This window comes from Anomalospiza imberbis, chromosome 22 (genome assembly GCF_031753505.1).
Source record: "Anomalospiza imberbis isolate Cuckoo-Finch-1a 21T00152 chromosome 22, ASM3175350v1, whole genome shotgun sequence".
NCBI classification, from domain to species: Eukaryota; Metazoa; Chordata; class Aves; order Passeriformes; family Viduidae; genus Anomalospiza; species Anomalospiza imberbis.
Window position 1 is genome coordinate 4,623,342 of NC_089702.1, and position 18,704 is coordinate 4,642,045.

The 18,704-nt window shown below is 49.7% G+C and overlaps 2 protein-coding genes across 7 annotated transcripts; one reads left to right on the plus strand and one right to left on the minus strand.

Annotated features, from left to right (window-relative positions):
- Positions 1 to 37: 37 nt before the first annotated feature.
- On the plus strand, positions 38 to 6,769 carry LOC137486551 (E3 ubiquitin-protein ligase RNF113A-like). Its single transcript, XM_068211976.1, has 10 exons — positions 38 to 171; positions 570 to 646; positions 763 to 867; positions 2,208 to 2,315; positions 2,595 to 2,704; positions 2,893 to 2,999; positions 3,505 to 3,594; positions 4,233 to 4,326; positions 5,183 to 5,289; positions 5,739 to 6,769. The coding sequence occupies exons 1-10, from the start codon at positions 72 to 74 to the stop codon at positions 5,816 to 5,818; spliced, it is 978 nt and encodes a 325-aa protein (XP_068068077.1). The 5' UTR covers positions 38 to 71; the 3' UTR covers positions 5,819 to 6,769.
- Positions 2,504 to 17,475, minus strand: STRADA (STE20 related adaptor alpha). Of its 6 annotated transcripts, none has more exons than XM_068211937.1 (12): positions 17,392 to 17,469; positions 16,109 to 16,166; positions 15,174 to 15,202; positions 11,907 to 12,009; positions 11,294 to 11,415; positions 11,069 to 11,177; positions 10,831 to 10,954; positions 10,182 to 10,353; positions 9,475 to 9,579; positions 9,090 to 9,331; positions 8,385 to 8,427; positions 2,504 to 2,597 (listed from the first exon to the last, which is right to left on the minus strand). In XM_068211937.1, exons 1-12 carry the CDS (start codon positions 17,425 to 17,427, stop codon positions 2,544 to 2,546), a joined length of 1,197 nt encoding a protein of 398 aa, XP_068068038.1. In that variant the 5' UTR covers positions 17,428 to 17,469; the 3' UTR covers positions 2,504 to 2,543. The 6 variants fall into 6 exon arrangements, with proteins under 6 accessions (XP_068068038.1, XP_068068042.1, XP_068068036.1 ...); XM_068211935.1 differs by lacking the exon at positions 2,504 to 2,597 and adding an exon at positions 6,570 to 7,987; XM_068211936.1 differs by lacking the exon at positions 2,504 to 2,597 and adding an exon at positions 6,570 to 7,987 and having other exon boundaries at positions 17,416 to 17,442.
- Positions 17,476 to 18,704: the final 1,229 nt, after the last annotated feature.

An 18,704-nucleotide genomic window follows, 5' to 3' on the forward strand; every position in this document is an offset into this window, starting at 1 on the left:
CGCAGGGGGCGCTGCCCGCGCCGGCCGCTCCGGCGCCGCTCCCCCCAGCGCCGTGGTCTCGGCGGCACAGCATGGCGGAGGAGAGCGGCGTCTGCAGATTCCTGTTCAAGAAGCGGCTCCGCGCCGCGGGCGGCGGCCGGCGAAAACGGCCCGGCAGCGACCAGGAGCGGGGTGAGGGCCGGGGGGACGGGCGGCGCGGGGAGCCGAGCTGCTGCGCTGCGGTGGGAGGCGAGGGAGGGCCTGGTGCCGCCCGCAGCGCTGCCCACGGCGGGGCTCGGCCGCCCTCGCCAGCCCGTGTGCGTGCGGCGGAGGGCGTGAAGGACCCTGCGGCCGTGCCGCAGCGGAGTTAGGTTGGCTATCAGGAGAAGGCTCTTCCCCTGGGAGGTGGTCGGACACTGCCCAGGCTCCCAGGGAACGGTCCCGGCCCCAAGGCTGCCCGAGCTCCGGGAGCCTTTGCACGGCGCTCCCAGGGTGGCATTGCTGGCTCTGCCGCGGGCGTCCCCGGCCCGCCGGGGGCAGGGGCTGCCTCAGGCCCGGGCCGGGCCCCTCACGCCGGGCTTTCCCCGCAGAGAGCAGTGGGGAGGAGGGCAGCACCGTGGTGCGCAAGGAGCGGCGGCGGGACACCCCCAACCCCATGATCCAGAAGGTAAGGGAGCTCCGAGGCAGCACCTGCTCCATCCCGGGGGGCCGGCGGGGGCCTGCCAGGCTCAGCCGGGCCAGCGCTGGAGCCTTTCCTCCCCCGTCCCTGCTCTGCCCCCCCAGACCAGGCGCTGCACGAGGGAGAGGCCGGAGTACGAGCCGAGCAGCAGCGAGGACGAGGATCCTGCCAAGGAGATCGGAGTCACCTACAAATCCACCAGGTCGGCGGTAAGGACGGGCAGCGGGGGGCCTGGGGCGTCAGCTCACGTGGGGCTGGGGATCCCACTCCTCAGAGACAGAATCTGCCGCTCGGAACATGGGATTGGACATTCTTTGCTGTTAATGCACCCGTGTGCTGGGTTTACGCTGATAGTCCCTCCCTCCACGGGACGCCCTCAAAGGTTGGCCTTTCCCTTTTAGAGGTGGGAGTTAAAGCCCCAGGATGCCACTGGACTTGCCCAACACTGCACAGATTTTTCAGGAGAGGGAGCAGTTGGATCAGGTTGGCTCAGCTGTTGGGTTTGTGTTTTCAGTGTTAGGCCATCTTTGGCTGCTCCCAAGCGAGGCAGTGTTTGGTTTGCCCAATATTGGTATTCCCGGTATCGAGGACGGGACGTGCCTTGGCTTGTGTGGCCCCTGCAGCTGAACCAAGTAGTGGCCACGGTGGTGTTTCACCCCAGAGACACCCTTGGCTAGCTGGGGGGTAGGGAACCCACCAGCCAGGTACGGGACAGGAGGTCTCAAGGGACAAAGGACACCTGGATGGCCCAATGCCCCCTGGGAGTAGAGGGCATCTTTTGAATCTGCCCAATCACTCGAGGCCCTTCTGGAATTCCAGGAGTGTCAGTGCTCGGCAGGGGTCAGGGTGGGGAAAGGAGGAGTGATTGACACACCTGGGAGGAAATCTTCGGGGGAGAAACCTGGGTTTAGGGGGTAAACCATGAAAGCACACTGCAACAGCCCAGCCTTCCGGAGAGAGTGGAAAGGGATGGCAGGAGGTGACGGCTTTGGCACTCTGCAAGCTTTTGGCACCTAAGTTGGATTTGTATCTAATTGAGGCTGGCTGTAATTATTCTCTGGTTTCTGTGCAGCTGTTCTCGAAGATGTGATAAAAGCTAGGAATGGGTATCTGTTCAGTCCATTAAAGAGGAATCTAAACCAGATCGCTGTGTTGAAACTGAATTTTGGCCATCCCCAGCTGGGTCAGAAGCTCAGCAAGGTCCTGTGTGTGGGCAGGAGTGGCTGAAGTGCTGGGTGAACTGACACCCACCTGAACTGGGTGACATGGGTGAACCGAGTGGGGCTTCCAGCTGAGCTGGGGCTGAGTGTGAAGGAGTACAACAAGTGTTCCCTGTCTGCAGGCTAAAATTTGGGAGCAATGAGGAATTAGCACTCTGGCCTCTGCACACACTAGGCTGGAGCCTGTGGTGAATTCTCCCTAGCAAATGCCAAGGGATAAAGCAGATGTGTCCAGTTCTTGCTCTGTGACAACCCTCAGGTAGACAGGAGCTCTCTGTCTTATCCAGGTGTTCCCTCCACTCTTGCCACACGTTTTCCTTGCTTTTCAGAAACCTGTAGGCCCAGAAGACATGGGAGCCACAGCGGTGTACGAACTGGACACAGAGAAGGAGAAGGATGCCCAGGCCATCTTTGAGCGCAGCCAGAAAATCCAGGAGGTGAGTCAGCCTTGCTCCTCAGGAACTCGTGCTCTGCAGCAGGAGAGCCTGTGCTTTGCTCATCCCCTTCTGCACACCAAGAAGAGTTAAGAGTCTCATCTCCCCTAGAAGTTCAAGGAGCCAGGAGTGTAGCCTTTTATAGGGGGAGTTTTGTGGCTTTATTGGCATCTTGGTGTTAAGGAAGGCAAGGTGGGAAGGAAGACTGGTGTCAGAGTGGTGGCAATTAATTCATGTAATGAAGCTCTCCTGATCCTTAATCATCTCTTCTTGCTTTCCTAGGAGCTGAGAGGAAAGGAAGACGATAAAATTTACCGTGGCATTAACAACTACCAGAAGTATGTGAAGCCCAAGGACACATCGATGGGAAATGCCTCCTCAGGAATGGTGAGGTGAGTTGGGATGAGCCTCAGGGTCTGTGACCACAGAGGAGCTCATGAGCTATCCCAAAGGCAGTGTTTGGGGCTGGAACTCTGCTGTCACTGCCAATTTCTGCCTGACCAGGGCAGTGTGTGGTTCTGGCCAGGGCCCTGCTCCAGGGCCACTTCGCAGCCGGGCTGAGCCTCTGCTCCCCTTTCAGGAAAGGCCCCATCCGTGCTCCGGAACACCTGCGGGCCACGGTGCGCTGGGACTACCAGCCCGACATCTGCAAGGACTACAAAGAGACCGGGTTCTGCGGCTTCGGGGGTGAGTGCCTCCTGCCTGCAGCTGAGCACCAGGCATGCCAAGGGATCCAGTCCAGCTGTGACCCCGAGTTTGGGGTGCTGAGTCACAGACCCTTCTGTGCAGAGCTGTTTATGTAAGGTTGTCATGCGTGCTATCCCTTCTGAAAGCCCAGGGCCTCTAATTAGTGGTTATAGGAGTCCTGGAAGGGACCCCGGGATGTTCCAGTGACCCACATTCTACAGGTATTGTGTGCATTGAGACCATGTGAGGGGTGGGTTTTCCTGTTCTTTGTCCCACTTCCCATGTGCATAACTGCTGGAACTGTCCCTGTGGCACAGAGAGGATGTTACTCACAGCCTGTCAGCACTTAGGGATCCTGTACCTGCTCCAGGACCTTAGTGCTGCCCTGGAGAAGGAGCAATCAGACTTCTCCTGCTGGGCAAAGCTCAGGCTGCCCTGGAATTAGGTGTCCTGGTAACACTCTGCCCTTGCAGCCTGTTATTTTCCCTTTCTTTGTGCTGCTCAGACAGCTGCAAGTTCCTGCATGACCGCTCGGACTACAAGCACGGCTGGCAGATCGAACGGGAGCTGGACGAGGGCCGCTACGGCGTCAACGGTACGGCCCCTGTGCCCTCACAGGACTCTGTTCAAAGCCCTGCAACTCCTGCTGCAGGACAAGCTGAGGGCCAGGAGCCACTGACAGTGCTGAGCAGAGCTGCTGCTTTCATATAACCCCTGGCTCTCTGTGAAGGAGAGCACTTCTGTGTGGGTCCCAGCTGCGAGCTGTGTGGAGCTGGGGAGATGGGACTGTCTGTCCCCGATGCCCAGGAGGTGGGATGTCATTTGTCACTCATGTCCAGAGCTGTGGCCCGGGGCTCATGAGCACTGCTGTGCAAATGGGGGCTATTCTCTGCTCAGCTGGAGCCAGAACTTGGTGCCAGCTGGTTTGGAAGAAAGTCTAAAAAACAGGAGGGGGTTGGAGGATGTTTCTCTTTATAGCAGTGAGTGGGTGAAGTAGACAAGAATTTTCTCCTGAGATGAGCAACAGGCCTGCTGGCTCATTAGCCCTAATTATAGCACAGTCCCACACGTGTTTCTGACATCAGCAACACCCAGATGCCAGAGCTCCGTTGTTTCCAGCAGAGATTGAATCCCACCTGCTGTGCTCTCCCCTTATTTATTATTTTGTGCCCCACACATGGGCTGGGCTGGCCTCTCCTCTCACTCTACTCTGGTTTACTTTCTCTTCTGCAGATGACGAAAACTACGAGGTGAGCAGTGATGAGGAGGACATGCCTTTCAAATGCTTCATCTGCAGAGGTTCCTTCAAGAACCCCGTGGTCACCAAGTAAGTGGTTGTTTGGCATGAGCAGCACGCGTGCTGTTGATGCGGCTCACAAGTCATTCATTCACTGTTGAGGCAAAGACAAACCAGCCCACGGGCTGTGGGTAGAACCTGCTTGTTGTCTGCCCTGGCTTTCTGGTGGGTGGGGAGAGATAGGGAGTCTCATAGCTTGTTGTCCTGAGCCAGGCTTGTTGTCTGCCCTGGCTTTCTGGTGAATCCTGGGAGAGCCAGGGAGTCTCATAGCTGCATCTGGAGCATCCCCTCAGAAGGGATCTCAAGCACTTACTCAAACACTTTTTAGATTTCCACAAATGCTGCCTCATTGCCTCGTCTTTCCCCCCTAACCTTGAGATTTTGTTTTCCTGCACACTGGCAGCTGCACTGCCTGAGCAGTGAGCATGGGGAAGCCAGGAGCTTGGCAAGGATGAGGAGGAGGCTGAGGACAGCCCTTCCTCACTCTGAATGCTGTCCTGTGTCTGGAAGAGCTCACTGGTGGCTCTCTGCTGTCGCTGCTGTGAAGCAATGCTGAAACACCTTCCATGGGGACAGGGATGCAGAGGAAGCTGTGCCTGCAGCTCACTTTTGCCTCCCCTGGGGACCACAGAGAAAGCTGTCAGGCAGTGGAAAGGGCTACCCAGGGAGCTGGCAGAGTCCCCATCCCTGGGGAACAGGGAACAACTGGACATGGCACTCGGTGCTCTGCCTTGGGTGACAAGGTGGTGTTTGGTCAAAGGCTGGACTCGATCGTGGAGGTCATTCTCAGCCTTGATGTTCCCGTGGCCAGCAGTCAGTAGTTTCTGACTCTAGGACACAGTGGCTGTGTCTGGGGGCTTGCAGCGACCTCTGTGTCTCCATACAGGTGTCGGCACTACTTCTGTGAGAGCTGTGCCCTGCAGCACTATCGCAAATCCCAGCGCTGCTACGTCTGTGACAAGCAAACCAATGGGGTCTTCAACCCTGCAAAAGGTAATGAGCACCTGGGGAGAGGGGCTTCTGGGGGAGCACCTGAGCAGCAAAGGCACCAGCTCCTGCTGGAGCTTCCTGGTGCTGGGCCTGGCCCTGAGCTGCAGTTCACAGTTCTTGGCTGCCAGCAGAGCTCAGTTAGTGTCAGGAAATACTGAATCATGGATGCAACATGAGCATCTGTGCTTGCCCTGTGGGGAACCTGGGGAGCAACTGGAGAGGGAAGGGCGTTGTGCCATGGGAGCAGAGGCAGCAGCTTGTGTGGTCAGTAGTGCACTGAGGGGAATGACTGTAACAGCTCCTGCCTGGACTCGGCAAACAGGGGTGGCTCTCTAGGCAAGGGATTTTTGGTAGCTGCCCTGGTCCTGCGTTTTCACAGGACCTGGGCCCTTGGCTCTGGGGTGGGGCAGCCCCTGCACCTGGAGCCTCAACCTGCCTTTTCTGTTTTTCAGAGCTCATGGCGAAACTGGAAAAACACAAAGGGGAGGAAGAAGAGGAGCAACAGTCAGACCGAGAAGAGGATCCACGGTAGCAGAACACATTTTGTACATAACTGAATAAAGCGTTTGTAGGAGAAAAAAAAAAAGCTACCAGCTGTAGCCAGGGATTCTGTGTCCAACCGGCCGGGGAAGGAGGGTGAATGTTCAGTTACTTGGTAATTGCTGCTCCTGACCACGGTGCTGCCGTTTCACTCCTAACTGCACATCCTGCTGCTGTGCAAGCAGGGAACAAAGTTAATTTAAGCCCCCAGTCTTTGAGCATGGAGCAAACTGGAGGCATGGGGATGATGAGAAATACAAGCTTGCATTAAGTTCATCCTTCACCCTAAAAATGCGAATTCATGGGAAAGCAGGCTGGAGCACTGCAGTTGCTGGGCATTTATTCCCTCCTGTCTTGGTTCCTAGAACTCAAGACAGGGACAGAACTTCAGTGGGCTGCATCCCTTTTGAATCAGCCCTGTTTGTAAGACTTCATAACAAGCCAGGAAATTAATATCTTCTTACTAACAGATTAAATCAGGAGCCAAACCTGATCATAGGGAGGAAGCAGAACTGGGCCTGGCCTTAACAAACACTCCTGCAACTGGGAGAATTTTACTGAAACTTTAGAAAAGAGCAGGTGCAGGTGTTTGCAGCTTGTTGGTTTAGTGGAAGTATGTTTCTGAAGCATGAAGGCAGCTGCCATAAACTGGTGAGCTGTACGAAACCAAGGTAAAAGCAAGCATGCACAGCCAGCCTGTCACCCTCTGTGATTCACTCCATCATCCTGCACAAACAGCAGACTTAAAAAACAACTTCAGAAATATTTTATTTGTTTTGGAAAAAAACTAGAGTAACAAACTTTATCTGGGTTCAAGTACAGTTTATAAACACAAGAAGGACCTGTTGCCAGCACCACTACTCCCATCAACTGCACCTGTACAAGTATTCTCAGTGCTTCAGTAAAGAGCAGATGACCTTCAGCACCATGGTCCTTGGAAAAACAGTCAAACTAAAAGCCTTAAATACACCTCCAAATAAACCAAACACCACGGAATGGGGAGAGCTGCCACAGCAGCAGGGCAGAGTCACACAGCCATGAGTCACAGGGAGCCACGTGAGCAGCTTTTACCTGTCAGTGAGGGAAGGCAGAACAGCAGTGGTAATGGAAAGGTTAAAGGTCAGTTCTGTACAGGAGTTGTGAGCAAGAGGATCAGCATGAAAATCAATTTACTTTTCCTCTGTGCCAGGGTAAGTCACTGAGAACAGGCAGGTAAGAGTGTTTTGTGCTGTGAAACCAGCCCAGCTAACATGAAGTTCAACTGGAAGGGGATAAAAAAGCTGGTACATTGTCCAGGCATCCACACTGCTCTGGTGACCCAGGAAGCTGGAGGGGGAGGCTGGAAGGCCCTGTCTGACCTGGAGCAGAGTGCTCAGTATTGAGTGAGAAGTCTTCAAAAGCCCGCTCCAGATTGGAAGAATCCAGTGCTGCAGAGCAATGCCCAGTGCAGCAGGAGTGCCTGGAATGGCATCAGCTTGTCTTTGATCTGTTTTTCATCACAAAGCAGTAACTAAGAATATAATCCCTTTCCCTCCCCCCCTTAAAACTTGCCCTGTGACAACACTGTCCCAGGAACTTGACTAGTTCTAAGAGAATGCCCAAAAAAAGCTGCCCACCTCCCCTCAACTCTAAGGCACCCTTAAAAGAGAAAAAAAGAGGGCAGGGACATGCAGCCTCAACTGTGAGGAAGCCAGTGATTTTTAGAAACACATAAATAGAGACCATAACTACAGACTCAACACCCTCGAGTGCTCTACCAGAGCTCAGCTTGAAGAACAGGGCTCCGGGCACTGCACCTTCTGGAATACTCCACAGCTCCTTGGGTTGATCCTTTTCCAGCTCAGGTCTGTCCATTTGTATCCAGGCTACTTCTTAAGTAAACAGGCAGTTGAAGTTCCTTCCCAAGGACCTGTAAACTCTTCTGTGTGTAACATTCATCAGCTTTTATGAACAGGACCAATAAATTACAATGTCCAGAAAGCTCCTCCTCAGTGTAGTCCCTATTTTTCTAGAATTCCCAGTCATCCACATCCAGATGCCCCAGATTTGATACCAACCCAAAAATGCCACTGGGATCCTGGGGCAGTGTCCCTTCCAAATTGGTGATGGGGGTGACAGGGCGCAGAAGTTCAGGGAGTGCTTCGGAAGCACGGCGCTTGATCTGCACGGGAAGGACAGAATGAGCACACGGGGCTGCTCAGGTGCTGCTCCACACCCAGCACTGCAGGCAGAAACAACAAGCAGGAAACACGGGGCACCCTTTGGTCTCCTTAAGGAGCAGGTTGGAGCTGCCTCGCCCCAGAACTCAGCAGCCTGCAGGGGAAGAGCTGTTGTTGCTCCCAGAACAGGCAGATTTAAAACCTCTCTTAGATAAGAGTTGCTTCAAGAACAGCCTAAGCACCTCCCCCAGTGTGACAATCACCACACTGCACTACAAATAGCCCAAAAACTGACTTAATCCTCCTGATCACGGAAAATACAGCAACTCAACATCCCCACCCTCACAGCAAGACAAAGCAAAGCACTGTGCTTCACCTGTAGATAAATTAGGTCCTTACCTGCTTAAAAAAGGGGTGACTGAGCAGAGTGCCTGCACTTGGCCTGTGGAAGGGAGGTAGAATGAGGGAAGCACACAAGAACATGAGTCAGTGCTTGAAGTCAGGTAGTGGGAATAAGAAAAGACCAGGGTCCTTCCTGCCTCTCCCATTTCTCAGCTGTTGGGTATCTCCCTATTTTCAGCAGTAGCACTGCTTATTAAGCATTTACAATCATGTAATATTTTATGCGAGGAGTTCAACCTCCTTCTTCTAACCTTTAAGTTACATACTTGCACCCTCTACATGTGGCCAAGGACAGTACCTGAGCAGTGGGGCACCCCTGAAAGGTCTGTCATGGCTACAGACTGCCCTCACTACAAAGAAAAATGCTTTGATCACTTCCCATCGTTGCTCTCTGCTGGCTGAAGAGCAGCCATTTGCAGTGATGGGAACTGGGCCAGAAATACAAGTTTATTTTCCTGGTGTGCAGCACCACTCATCCTCCAAGGAAGGCTGCAAAGGAATTCCTCAGCCCCTCATATAGGAAGTGCTCAAAGTGTTAACACTGCTTTTTCTACACAGTTGGACTGCTCTCCTCAACAGATAGGGCACACCCTCACTCCACTACACCTTTGGAAAGAAAACTAAACAATATCTGCCAACTCCCACACTTTAACCAGCCCTAGAATAGCACAGGTGGGGAGAGCAGCCTTCACCTGGCTTTACCTGAAATCGGGGTTCCTCTGGAGGCACTGCTCCACGAAGTTGTGGAAGTAGGTGGAGAAGGTGCGGAGGTAGGGGTGCAGGGCTGGCTCCCCGTTGGCCGCGCGCACGTTGCTCGTGGCCGTGCTCTCCCCCATGCCGTAGTTCGCGCTGGAGCGGGACGTCTTCATGGTCAGCTCGTCAGCAGGAATTGTGGTGGTGTCGAGCAGGCAGGGAACAGTTCCATTCAGCTTTTCCAAGAGCATCTGGAAGAGCAGGGGCACAAGCAACAGCACAGCTAAGGTTTCCCATGCATGCAGGCAGGACACCCTTCTGTGCTCATATCCCAGAGCAGGAAAGCAGTTCCAGGTGCCAGATGAAGGACAAGAAAGGAGCTTGCAAACCTTACCTGAGTAGAAGGCATGTCTTTAAATGGGACATGTCCATTTGCCAGCTCACAGGCCGTTATCCCCACGCTGTAAATGTCGGATTTTGCATCGTAACCCTGCAGATTCTACATGAAAAGGAGAAGAAAAAATAGCTTCAGGGACTTGGATGTGATTGAATGGGCAATACTCATGACTTTGACTGCAAGTCAACAAACCCAGGTGATTAGAACAGGAACAGCACAAGCCACAGATACACTGGTTTATTGTGGTGAGGGTTTTTTGGTTTGTTAAAACACACAGTTAAGGGCAGTATGTATGTAACTGAAATCAGCCAGCCTGTAGGGATGGCCTCTGCCCTGGGTAGCTTGCATCTGATGTAACACTTTGTTAATGAGACAACCTGTAGAGGTGCCTACAATTAAACTGTTGAGTCAACCAGATCAAATTCTACCCACTTGCCCTGCATTCACCCCAAATCTGTTTCCTTTAGCCTCTCCCCTTCTTTCTCCTTGCATTCATGTACCCTTCCCCTTGCTAGGGGTTACTGGTTTTAAGATAAAAAGAAAATAAAAAAAGGACTAGAGCTCATCACAAGAAAGCAACTCTGCAGGCTCTCTCAGAGAACCTGCAGTCCCTATCCCTACACCCCCTCAACTTGCCCTAAGAGCTCACAAAATTATACAGATACAACTCATCACTGAACACAAGCAGTTTCTCTTAAACACACCTGCTGCAAAACCTCAGGACTGAGCCAAGGCAGCACTTTGATGCTGTATTTGGGGAAGTCGTGAACAACTTTGAGTCGCTGCCCGTGGTTGATCATACTCAGGTTACTCCGCAGGCCAGAGAGGTAAACCTTCCCATCTACAGAGATCAGGATATGGCTGGCTTTAACACTCCTGGGGAAAAAAGGGAAAATCAGTCAGGTTCCCTGGCCTTTACTAAACAGCTCAATGCACAGGACAATAACTGATCAGCTTCCTACCAGGAGGCTGAGACTCCCAACAACCGTCTTTGGATGGTGGGCAAAATCAATTAACAGGATTCTATTAATCACCTTTGCAAGTTCACAAAGAATGTTTCTGTGGCGAGGAGAAATGCAGGACTAAATGTTATGGATTGTGATTTTAGATACACAGTGGTCTTTGGGATAAGTTTGCTCCACAACAACATTTTCGTGCAGCTTAGTAAGATCAGTGATGTCACTTCCCATGAGTATCAAACTTTTTTTAAGTTTTGTATTACTTTGCTCTAACAGCAAAGTAATACAAAACTTAACGTTGTTCTGTGTCTCCTGATTCATCCTCTGCTCTACTCTGAGTATTATTTCCAAGAACTTCCACCAGAAGGAAAATGACCAATGTATTTTTCAATACCTGTGCACGTAGCCCATATGGTGGATGTAGTCAAGTGCTTTCAAGACACCTTGGAGAATGTAAGCAATGGCCAGTTCAGTCATCCCATCCGTAAAATGGGTACAGATTAAATCTTTTGCAGAACCTAGAAAGAAACAAAACACCACCTGTCAGAGCAAAAGCCCCAAGGACACTTCAGTTCTTCAATTTCATTTCACAGAACATGAGGGTCAGACAAAGGTACCCCCTCTCCTCTCACCATAGGCCATGAAAGAAGTCACTACCCACAGCTCATTGTCAGCTATGAAAGTTGCTTTGTATGGCACGATGTTAGGGTGGTTAAAGAGCTTGGAAACATGAAGTTCCCCCTAAAATAAAAGATATTTTGATTAAATTTAGTAAATGCAGAAGCATGACTGCAGTATTGATAGGCACTGCTCTCGCTGTCTGTCCTCTTCTAAGCTTGCGTGTGGAGTGGTATTACCTGCAAGAATGTGACCATTTCATTTGTGCAGGCCTCCAAGTTCACTCTTCTGACTGTGACATACTCTCCTGTGGGTTTATACCTGGCCAGGTTCACAACCATCAAGTCTTCAAAGCCTCTGCCTGAAACAGAAAGCATGAAAGCTTCAGTAATGCTCTTGGAAGCACTGAGAGAACTCCTCTGGCCCTGACCCTTCAATAATTTTTACCTTCACTCACTGAAACCACTTCTGACCTTGTAAAAAAGAGCAATTGTTCTATCAGATACCACCTTCCTTGGCATGAATCTCACTGAGAGGAATCCTCCTAACCAGCAGAATTAGCCTGTCCTTCAAATTCGGGACTGAGGCAAGAACAGTGATTAGGAGCACCAAGGACAGGTTTCAGACTGCTTCTGCTCACTGTACTGCACCCCCAGCATCACTGACCCACTACATGTCCCTCTCGGGTGAAAACCTTTAGGACTGGCACCTCATTTTTTATTCAAATGATTTTAAAATCAAAGATGCAGACATCCAATATCAAAAATAAGCAATCAATCAAGAAAAGGACAAATCTGCAGAAATTATTTTCTTTACAAAGCAGACTCTGATCCTCCATCCCTTAAGAATTACCTATGATAGTGAGCAACTCATAGCAGCTGCTGTCTGGCAGGAAGTTGCTCATGGTGTCCCTTTTAGGGGAAGAAGCTATCGACTCGGAGCTCGCCTCATTTGTCTGAGGAAAAAAAAATGAAGTCAGGTCAAAGGAAATAAAGATCACCTGCTGAAAAAATCATCTGCCCTTCATTATCATACACTTCAAAGTAATAGGAATACAGAAGAGGATTTAGTTGCTGTCAAAATAATTTTAAATAGTCATTTATCAATTGAAACTCAGGAGATGCCTCATTTCAGAAGATCCAGACATCTGTGTCACAAAACAAGTAGATTTTTAATTACTGTAAGTGAGAATTTATTCAGGAATATTTTGATAAAGCCAATTATTATTCCCCAGGACAGCCTAAACTCTGCTTTACAGTAACTGCCTTTCTCTTACAATTACAAACTTCTGTGCCACCAGCCTGTTGCCAGAGCCAGAGCCCAAGGGAAGCTGTTCTTAGCCCTCCTCTGCACCGTAACAGTCGGTGTTCCTGGTGGATGCTGCAGCTCCTGGTTTTCAGCTGCTCACCTGGGATAAGCCCAGCACAGCTGAAGCTGCTTAGCTGAATGGTACAAGTGATGAAGAAAATCAGGCACGTGAAAAGAGAAGATCAAATGAAAGCAAAAACTGCAAAGCATAAGTGCTTCTGAATAAAAAAAAAAAAGGGGAGAAAAGCACCCCCAGACCACACAGGGAAGCAGCATTCCCAAGCCTCTCAGCTTTCCCTCACTCCATCTGACATAAAGCTTTCTGCCTTATTTACATACACTGAAATCTTCCCCTGCAGGATTTTGCAGATGATAAACTTCAATGCTCTTGCAAGTTCTTTTATACCTTCCAACTCCTTCAAATCTCCAAAGTCACAAGGAGAGCGACCTAAAGGGGATTAAAATTTATGTGGTATCTAAAACTGTCTTTAGTTATCTCCAATTTCCAGCACATTAACTCCTCCTGGCATTTGGAACACCAGCTCAATTTTTCCACCTCATTCTTCATCAACTGCAAATGCCCTTTATTAGACCTTTCTCATGGTACATGAAGCAGAAAAAGTTTGTGCCTTTTCCTACCATGACAGCAGACTCTGTTCTTTATTTCCATCACTGAAAGATGGAAACAACACAGTGACAGCTGAAAAACAGGGAACTTGCTATTCTACCCTCAGCCCAGGGTAAATGCAGTGCAAAGAGCACAGAAAGGAGTTTGCTCTAAATTTCCTCTGGGTGCTAAGTGTACTTTGGGAGTAAATTTGAGCCACACTTCCCAAATTCCACCTTTTCAACTGGCTTTGAAGAGCACGCTGCCTACCTTTAAAGTAGGGGCATATTCCATTAAGGGAAAAGGCAAAAATTAAGATTTGTGCTGCTTTGGTATAATTTCAGCACAAACAACTCAGTCCCATCTCAGCATAGCTAAAGCCCCCGGGAGCAGCATTCCCAGATCCGTTCCTTTAGTGAACAGTGCTGTTTCTTGGCTCAGAACGGGCAGCAACTTTTCACTCAGGATTTCAAACTTCTGCTAAAGAGGCCTGTCCATTCTGATCTCAGCTTTATCATTCATTACTTCTTTCAGCAATTTCACACAGTCCTGTCAACAGCAAGACTGCCAGGAGAGACACACAGGCAGATAGAAACCTCTGAAGCACAAAGGCACCACCAAGGAGATGGAAGCAGGGGGCTGGGAAGCAGTCATGGAGCAGTGACAGCTGGTGAGACACTGAGCAACATGTAAGTGGTTTGCTTTAATAAAATCCACTGCAGGGAGAGCATAAGCCAACCAAACAGATGCAAAGAATTAAATGAATTTAATCTTATTAATGGTGCAGGCTGTGCAGTAATGGAAAAATACTGTGAATTCCCTATTGAAAAGTCTTCTAGTCTGAGGTCTTCACTCACCTCTGCTCATGTTAGCAGTGACCAATAAGAGTTAATGCAAAAGGAGCTCAACCAGAAATTTATCAACATCATACAACAGTTTTAAAAAAGAAAGTTAAACTGAAATGTCATTTATGAGGTACTGCAAAAAAGCTCCTCAGTGGTTTCACACAGGACAATTTCTGGTGTATGGTCAAAAGCAGCTGCAAAATGAAGTCCCATATGACCACTCTTATGGCATGACATTCATTTAGAGCTGGCTTTTGCCTTCCGAGTCCAGTTTAATTTGAGATAGATTTAAAGGAAATTAATCTTTGAAAGGCAACTGCTGGTATAAATGCCATAACACAATCACTTATGTGATTCTTGCAAGGATCTGCATTTGCCAAATGACATCCGAGTTAGGAAGAGGGAATATCAGTTTTGTTCTGCTGTCTTCCCCTCCATCTCCTCACTCCTTTCTTCACTTCAGCATAAGCAACAAAAATTTTCCTCCCACCCCCTCCCCAAAATTATGTGCTTTTCTCTACAGCCCCGGTGAGAAAAAATAAAGGGCTTTTATTTAGATTTAAAAAGATCAAAATGAGAATCAGCATGTGTCTAAATCCCAAGAAAACCCTTGGAAAAAACCAAAACAGATGCTAATCTCAATTTCCTTCCAGCCAAGCATGTCTCAGCAATTTGACATTTGACAAATCAACAATTTGACAACACTCAGCAATTTTGAAAAAAAAGGTGTGAATTTACTCTATTTTATATAAAACATTCCATATACATCTCCTATTTTGAGCTTTGTTTGTGCCAGTAAATTACAGACACTGGCACAAAAATCAATTATAAGCATCTTGAACTGACAAAGTTATGATCAAACCACACTTAATTTGTGTTTGTAATTAGCTTAAACTAGAGGAACACCTGTACACCTGTGGTGTCTAATCATTTAGATTAAGATACTCTATTGTTAATTGTGATATTTGATGTGCTACATGCCCATTGTGAACCAGACAGTGAGCAGTCAGGGCCTGCAGAACAAACGCTTTTCAGAAGTTTCATAAAACTAAACTCTTCCTTCCTTCTCTGAAGGATCAGAACTAAATCACCTCAAAAAGAGACCCTTGAGGGGCTGGGGGGAGGAGAATTACAAACAAATAGAAATCCAAGAGATTAAGTTTAAATTTTTGAGTTATCACATACAGTTTGAAAACCACACACCAAAATCTCCACTCCAGGGTGAAACCTGTTTCCACACTCGTAGAGCTAAATATAGAGATGAGATATATAACTAAGATAAAAAGAAAAATCAAACTTCCACAAGGAAAAATCTCCATGCAATGAACCACAGCACCACAGCCTGCACAAGTCACTTACTTTTCTCCGAGAGTCACCCGGAGGCTGCTCTGGAGTAAAGAAATTAATTGTTCACCATGTTGTGTTCAACAGATACCCATTAAAATATAGTTGGAAAACTAAGTAAATAACCCTAGATGACCCTTTTCAATATCAAATACACATGATTTTTTTTTGTTTTATAGAAAGACATTTAATTTGCACACAAAATTGCAGCACTAGTCATACTGCAGTACATGTACAGGATCAAAGAGATTCACATAGTGCTACTGTTTGTATATTTGACATAATGTAAGGTGACCTTTTTTTTTTTTACTGTAACTCTAAGTATTCACCTTCTGTCATGTCCCTTATTGCAGGAGGGTAGGACTTGGTGATCTTTAAAGGTCCCTTCCAACCCGAACAATCCCATGATTATAAACACATTCAAAGGTGACTCTTACATAGAGAAGAAACTACCTAATATTATTTCAAGTGGTAAAAATTCCTTTAATCCCCCTGAAAGCTCAAAATCTAGACATATTTCCTATGCTCTGTTTGTTTTCCATGTCATTGATCAGGAATTCTGCATCCTAGTGGGCAACTTTGTTATGCAGAAGCAGAGCACAATCCTGTCAGCTCCTGCTCCTGGGGAGCTATCAGCAGTTTCAAAATCCATTTTTACTCAGAAAATTATAAATAATCTTCCCAAGCCCCAAATCCATCTTTTGCATATGAAAAAAAAATATGTGGTTATGCTAAGCAAGACAGAACTGTTTTAGAACTGTTATCAATATGGAAATGATTTCCAAATAACTTGCTACGTCTTGGACACTTCCATGTTACATTTCTGGCCTTAGGCAGCTTGAATACCTGGACTGACAAGTGATAAGATACATCTTTACTACCAAATTACCAAGCTTTACAGCTAAAATAAAACATTTCTAGCAATGCCATTTAACAAGAGGAAAACTTACCTCCGAACAGCTCGAACTCTCTTAATCCCTCAACAATGAACTTCTCAGACACCCACCGCTGAAAGAAATAAAAATTCTCCACACAATCAGTTATTCCAGCTAGAGAAAAGTTTCTCTTCCCCTTCCCAAGAAAAAAAGCCCCAAACTTCAATGGTTCTACTGTGGTCTGAAATTGACTTGCTGCATCACCAGCGACATCCTTATTTTGGACAAGAATATTCCCTTTGTGGGCCAATGCCATGCACCCAGCAACCCCACAGGTGCTGCTGTTATTCCAAATCAGCATGCACTTGCAACAAAATTGATACAATTTAATCCATTCAAACAAGTTTTTATACATGCACATACAGCAAAAACAATCAGTATGCAACGACCCCCTCATACAGCCAAATAAAAGTTGGCTTTTTAGGTGCAAGAGGTTTGAAAAAATGCTTTCGCTGCTTTCAAAGAGGTGGTGTCTTTGAGAATTCAGATATTTTGGTTATGTATCTATTGACTGAATGCAAAACTAGAACATAAATATGCTAAAGCTGTTGTTCCCTTCCAGAATTCACGTTTGAAATTCACAGCAAGCATTAGGTTGTGCAGAGGAGTGTTTCTACCACTATCCAACACTGCAGTTCAAATAATATACATATATATACACACACAGAGGATACAACAGAATAGGAGACTTTAAGCTTGCAGAGTGTTGATCACGAAGTTAAATTATCAATCACAAACACTCCCAGGGTAGCATTTGCTACTTAGCAAAAGAGTTTAATGAACAGCTGGTGTTTAGTGCACGGGCAGCTGGTCCTGGAGAGCACCAAGGAGTCTTTAGGTGATGATGACCCAAACCTTGTAAGAATACCACTTGAATGCATCAGAAGTGGTTCTGCTGCTGGAAACTTCCTCATTTTCTGCTGAAAAGCAGAATCAAACAAAGCTGTTGTGTTTAGCTTTGCAAGCAAAGTGAAGGAAAAAATACCCCATAAACTCTGACAAAGGTGAGGAGGGTACTTCTTAAAAGAAGGACTGAAAAGAGCCAGCTTTATGGCCCTTTTTCTTCACTGCAAAGCCCATTAGAGTCCCTCTGCACCGCACCCCAAGGAGATACAGGTGTATGTGTGAACAATAAAGGCTTTAGTGCAGGGTTTTTAACCCTGCCCCACGTCCTGCTGTCAGCCCTATCGCCAGTTTTCCTGGGCCCTTACGGTGCTCTCCAGGCCCGGCCGCTCAGCACAAGCGCAGGACTCGTTCTAGCGAGACTCGAGGGAAGCTGGAAGGTCTTCAACACTCACCCTAATGCGCTCGGGTTTACTTACAAGGAAAGACATGGATCCGCCGCTGTGGGGCACGCAGCAGAAAGGGCGGCACACCTGCGGGCACAGGGGCGCGTCACCCCTCAGCCGGCACCGAGCCGCCCTCACCTACCCGCGGCCCGGCAGCCCCGGAGGGCCCCGGGTGAGCGGTAACCCCGGTAAGCACCACCCGGTACCCCCACAAAGCGCCGACACCCCCGAACTCCGCCCGGGCCCGGCGGTCCCAGGACGGCCCCAGGAGAGCGGTAACTCCGGCAGGGACTAGCCCGGAGCCCCTCAGAGCAGCGGCCCCGCCCCGAACGGCCCCTCACCCGTGCGGGGCCCCCTCACCCGTGCGGGGCCCCCTCACCCGTGCGGGGCCCCCTCACCCGTGCGGGGCCCCCTCACCCGTGCGGGGCCCCCTCACCCGTGCGGGGCCCTCCCGCCCCCGGGCCCCTCACGGACCCCTCAGGCTGCGGCCGCCGCTCACCGGCGAGAGACGCTGCGCGTGACGTCACCGCGCCGACACGTGACGCGCGGGCGCGCTCGCGTGACGTCACGACCGGGAAGGAGCCGGCGCCATGTCGGCTCCCTCAGAGGGGCCGGGGCAGGCGAGTCCTGCACCTCGGGCACATCCAGCCGCGCAGCACTGCGGGCCGGGAAAGAGACGCGCTGGAAAAGAGCTGGGGGTGCCGGCTGACTGGCAGCCTGGACGGGAGCCCAGGTGGGCAGCGAGGCCAATGGCACCTGGCTTGTCAGCAGGACCAGGGCAGGGATTGCCCCCCGTGCCAGGCACTGGTGAGGCCACACCTCGAGTGCTGGGCCCAGTTCGGCTCCCCTCACTTTAAAAGGATACTGAGGGGCTGGAGCTGGGAAGGGAATGGAGCTGGGAAGGGTTTGGAGCCCCAAGAGCGGCTGAGGGAGCTGGAAAGGGGCTCAGGAGAGAAAAGGAGGCTCAGGGGGGACCTTGTGGCTCTGCACAGCTCCTGCCAGGAGGGGACAGCCGGGGGTTCGGGCTCTGCTCCCAGGGAACAGGGACAGGAGGAGAGGGAACAGCTCAGGCTGGGCAGGGCAGGCTCAGGTATCAGGAAGAATTTCTTCACAGAAGGGGTTCTTAAACACTGAAACGAGTGTCCAGGGAGCTGGTGGAGTCTCCATCCCTGGAGGTGTCCAAGGAACACCTGGACGTGGCACTCAGTGCTCTGGGGCTGGGTGACAAGGTGGGGATCCATCACAGGTTGGACCATCTGGGAGGTCTTCTCCAAACTGATCAATCCTGTGACTCCGTGGGTCCCTCAGAGAGGAGCCTGCTG

Coding starts and splice junctions, on each gene's coding strand:
- LOC137486551 (XM_068211976.1), top strand. CDS start 72: ATGGCGGAGGAGAGCGGCGTCTGCAGATTCCTGTTCAAGAAGCGGCTC. Junction 868..2,207: donor ACAAATCCACCAGGTCGGCG/GTAAGGACGGGC, acceptor CTTGCTTTTCAG/AAACCTGTAGGCCCAGAAGA. Junction 2,316..2,594: donor GCAGCCAGAAAATCCAGGAG/GTGAGTCAGCCT, acceptor TTGCTTTCCTAG/GAGCTGAGAGGAAAGGAAGA.
- STRADA (XM_068211935.1), bottom strand. CDS start 17,427: ATGTCTTTCCTTGTAAGTAAACCCGAGCGCATTAGG. Junction 11,178..11,293: donor AAATGGTCACATTCTTGCAG/GTAATACCACTC, acceptor CTTTTATTTTAG/GGGGAACTTCATGTTTCCAA. Junction 8,428..9,089: donor CAGAGGAACCCCGATTTCAG/GTAAAGCCAGGT, acceptor TCCCTTCCACAG/GCCAAGTGCAGGCACTCTGC.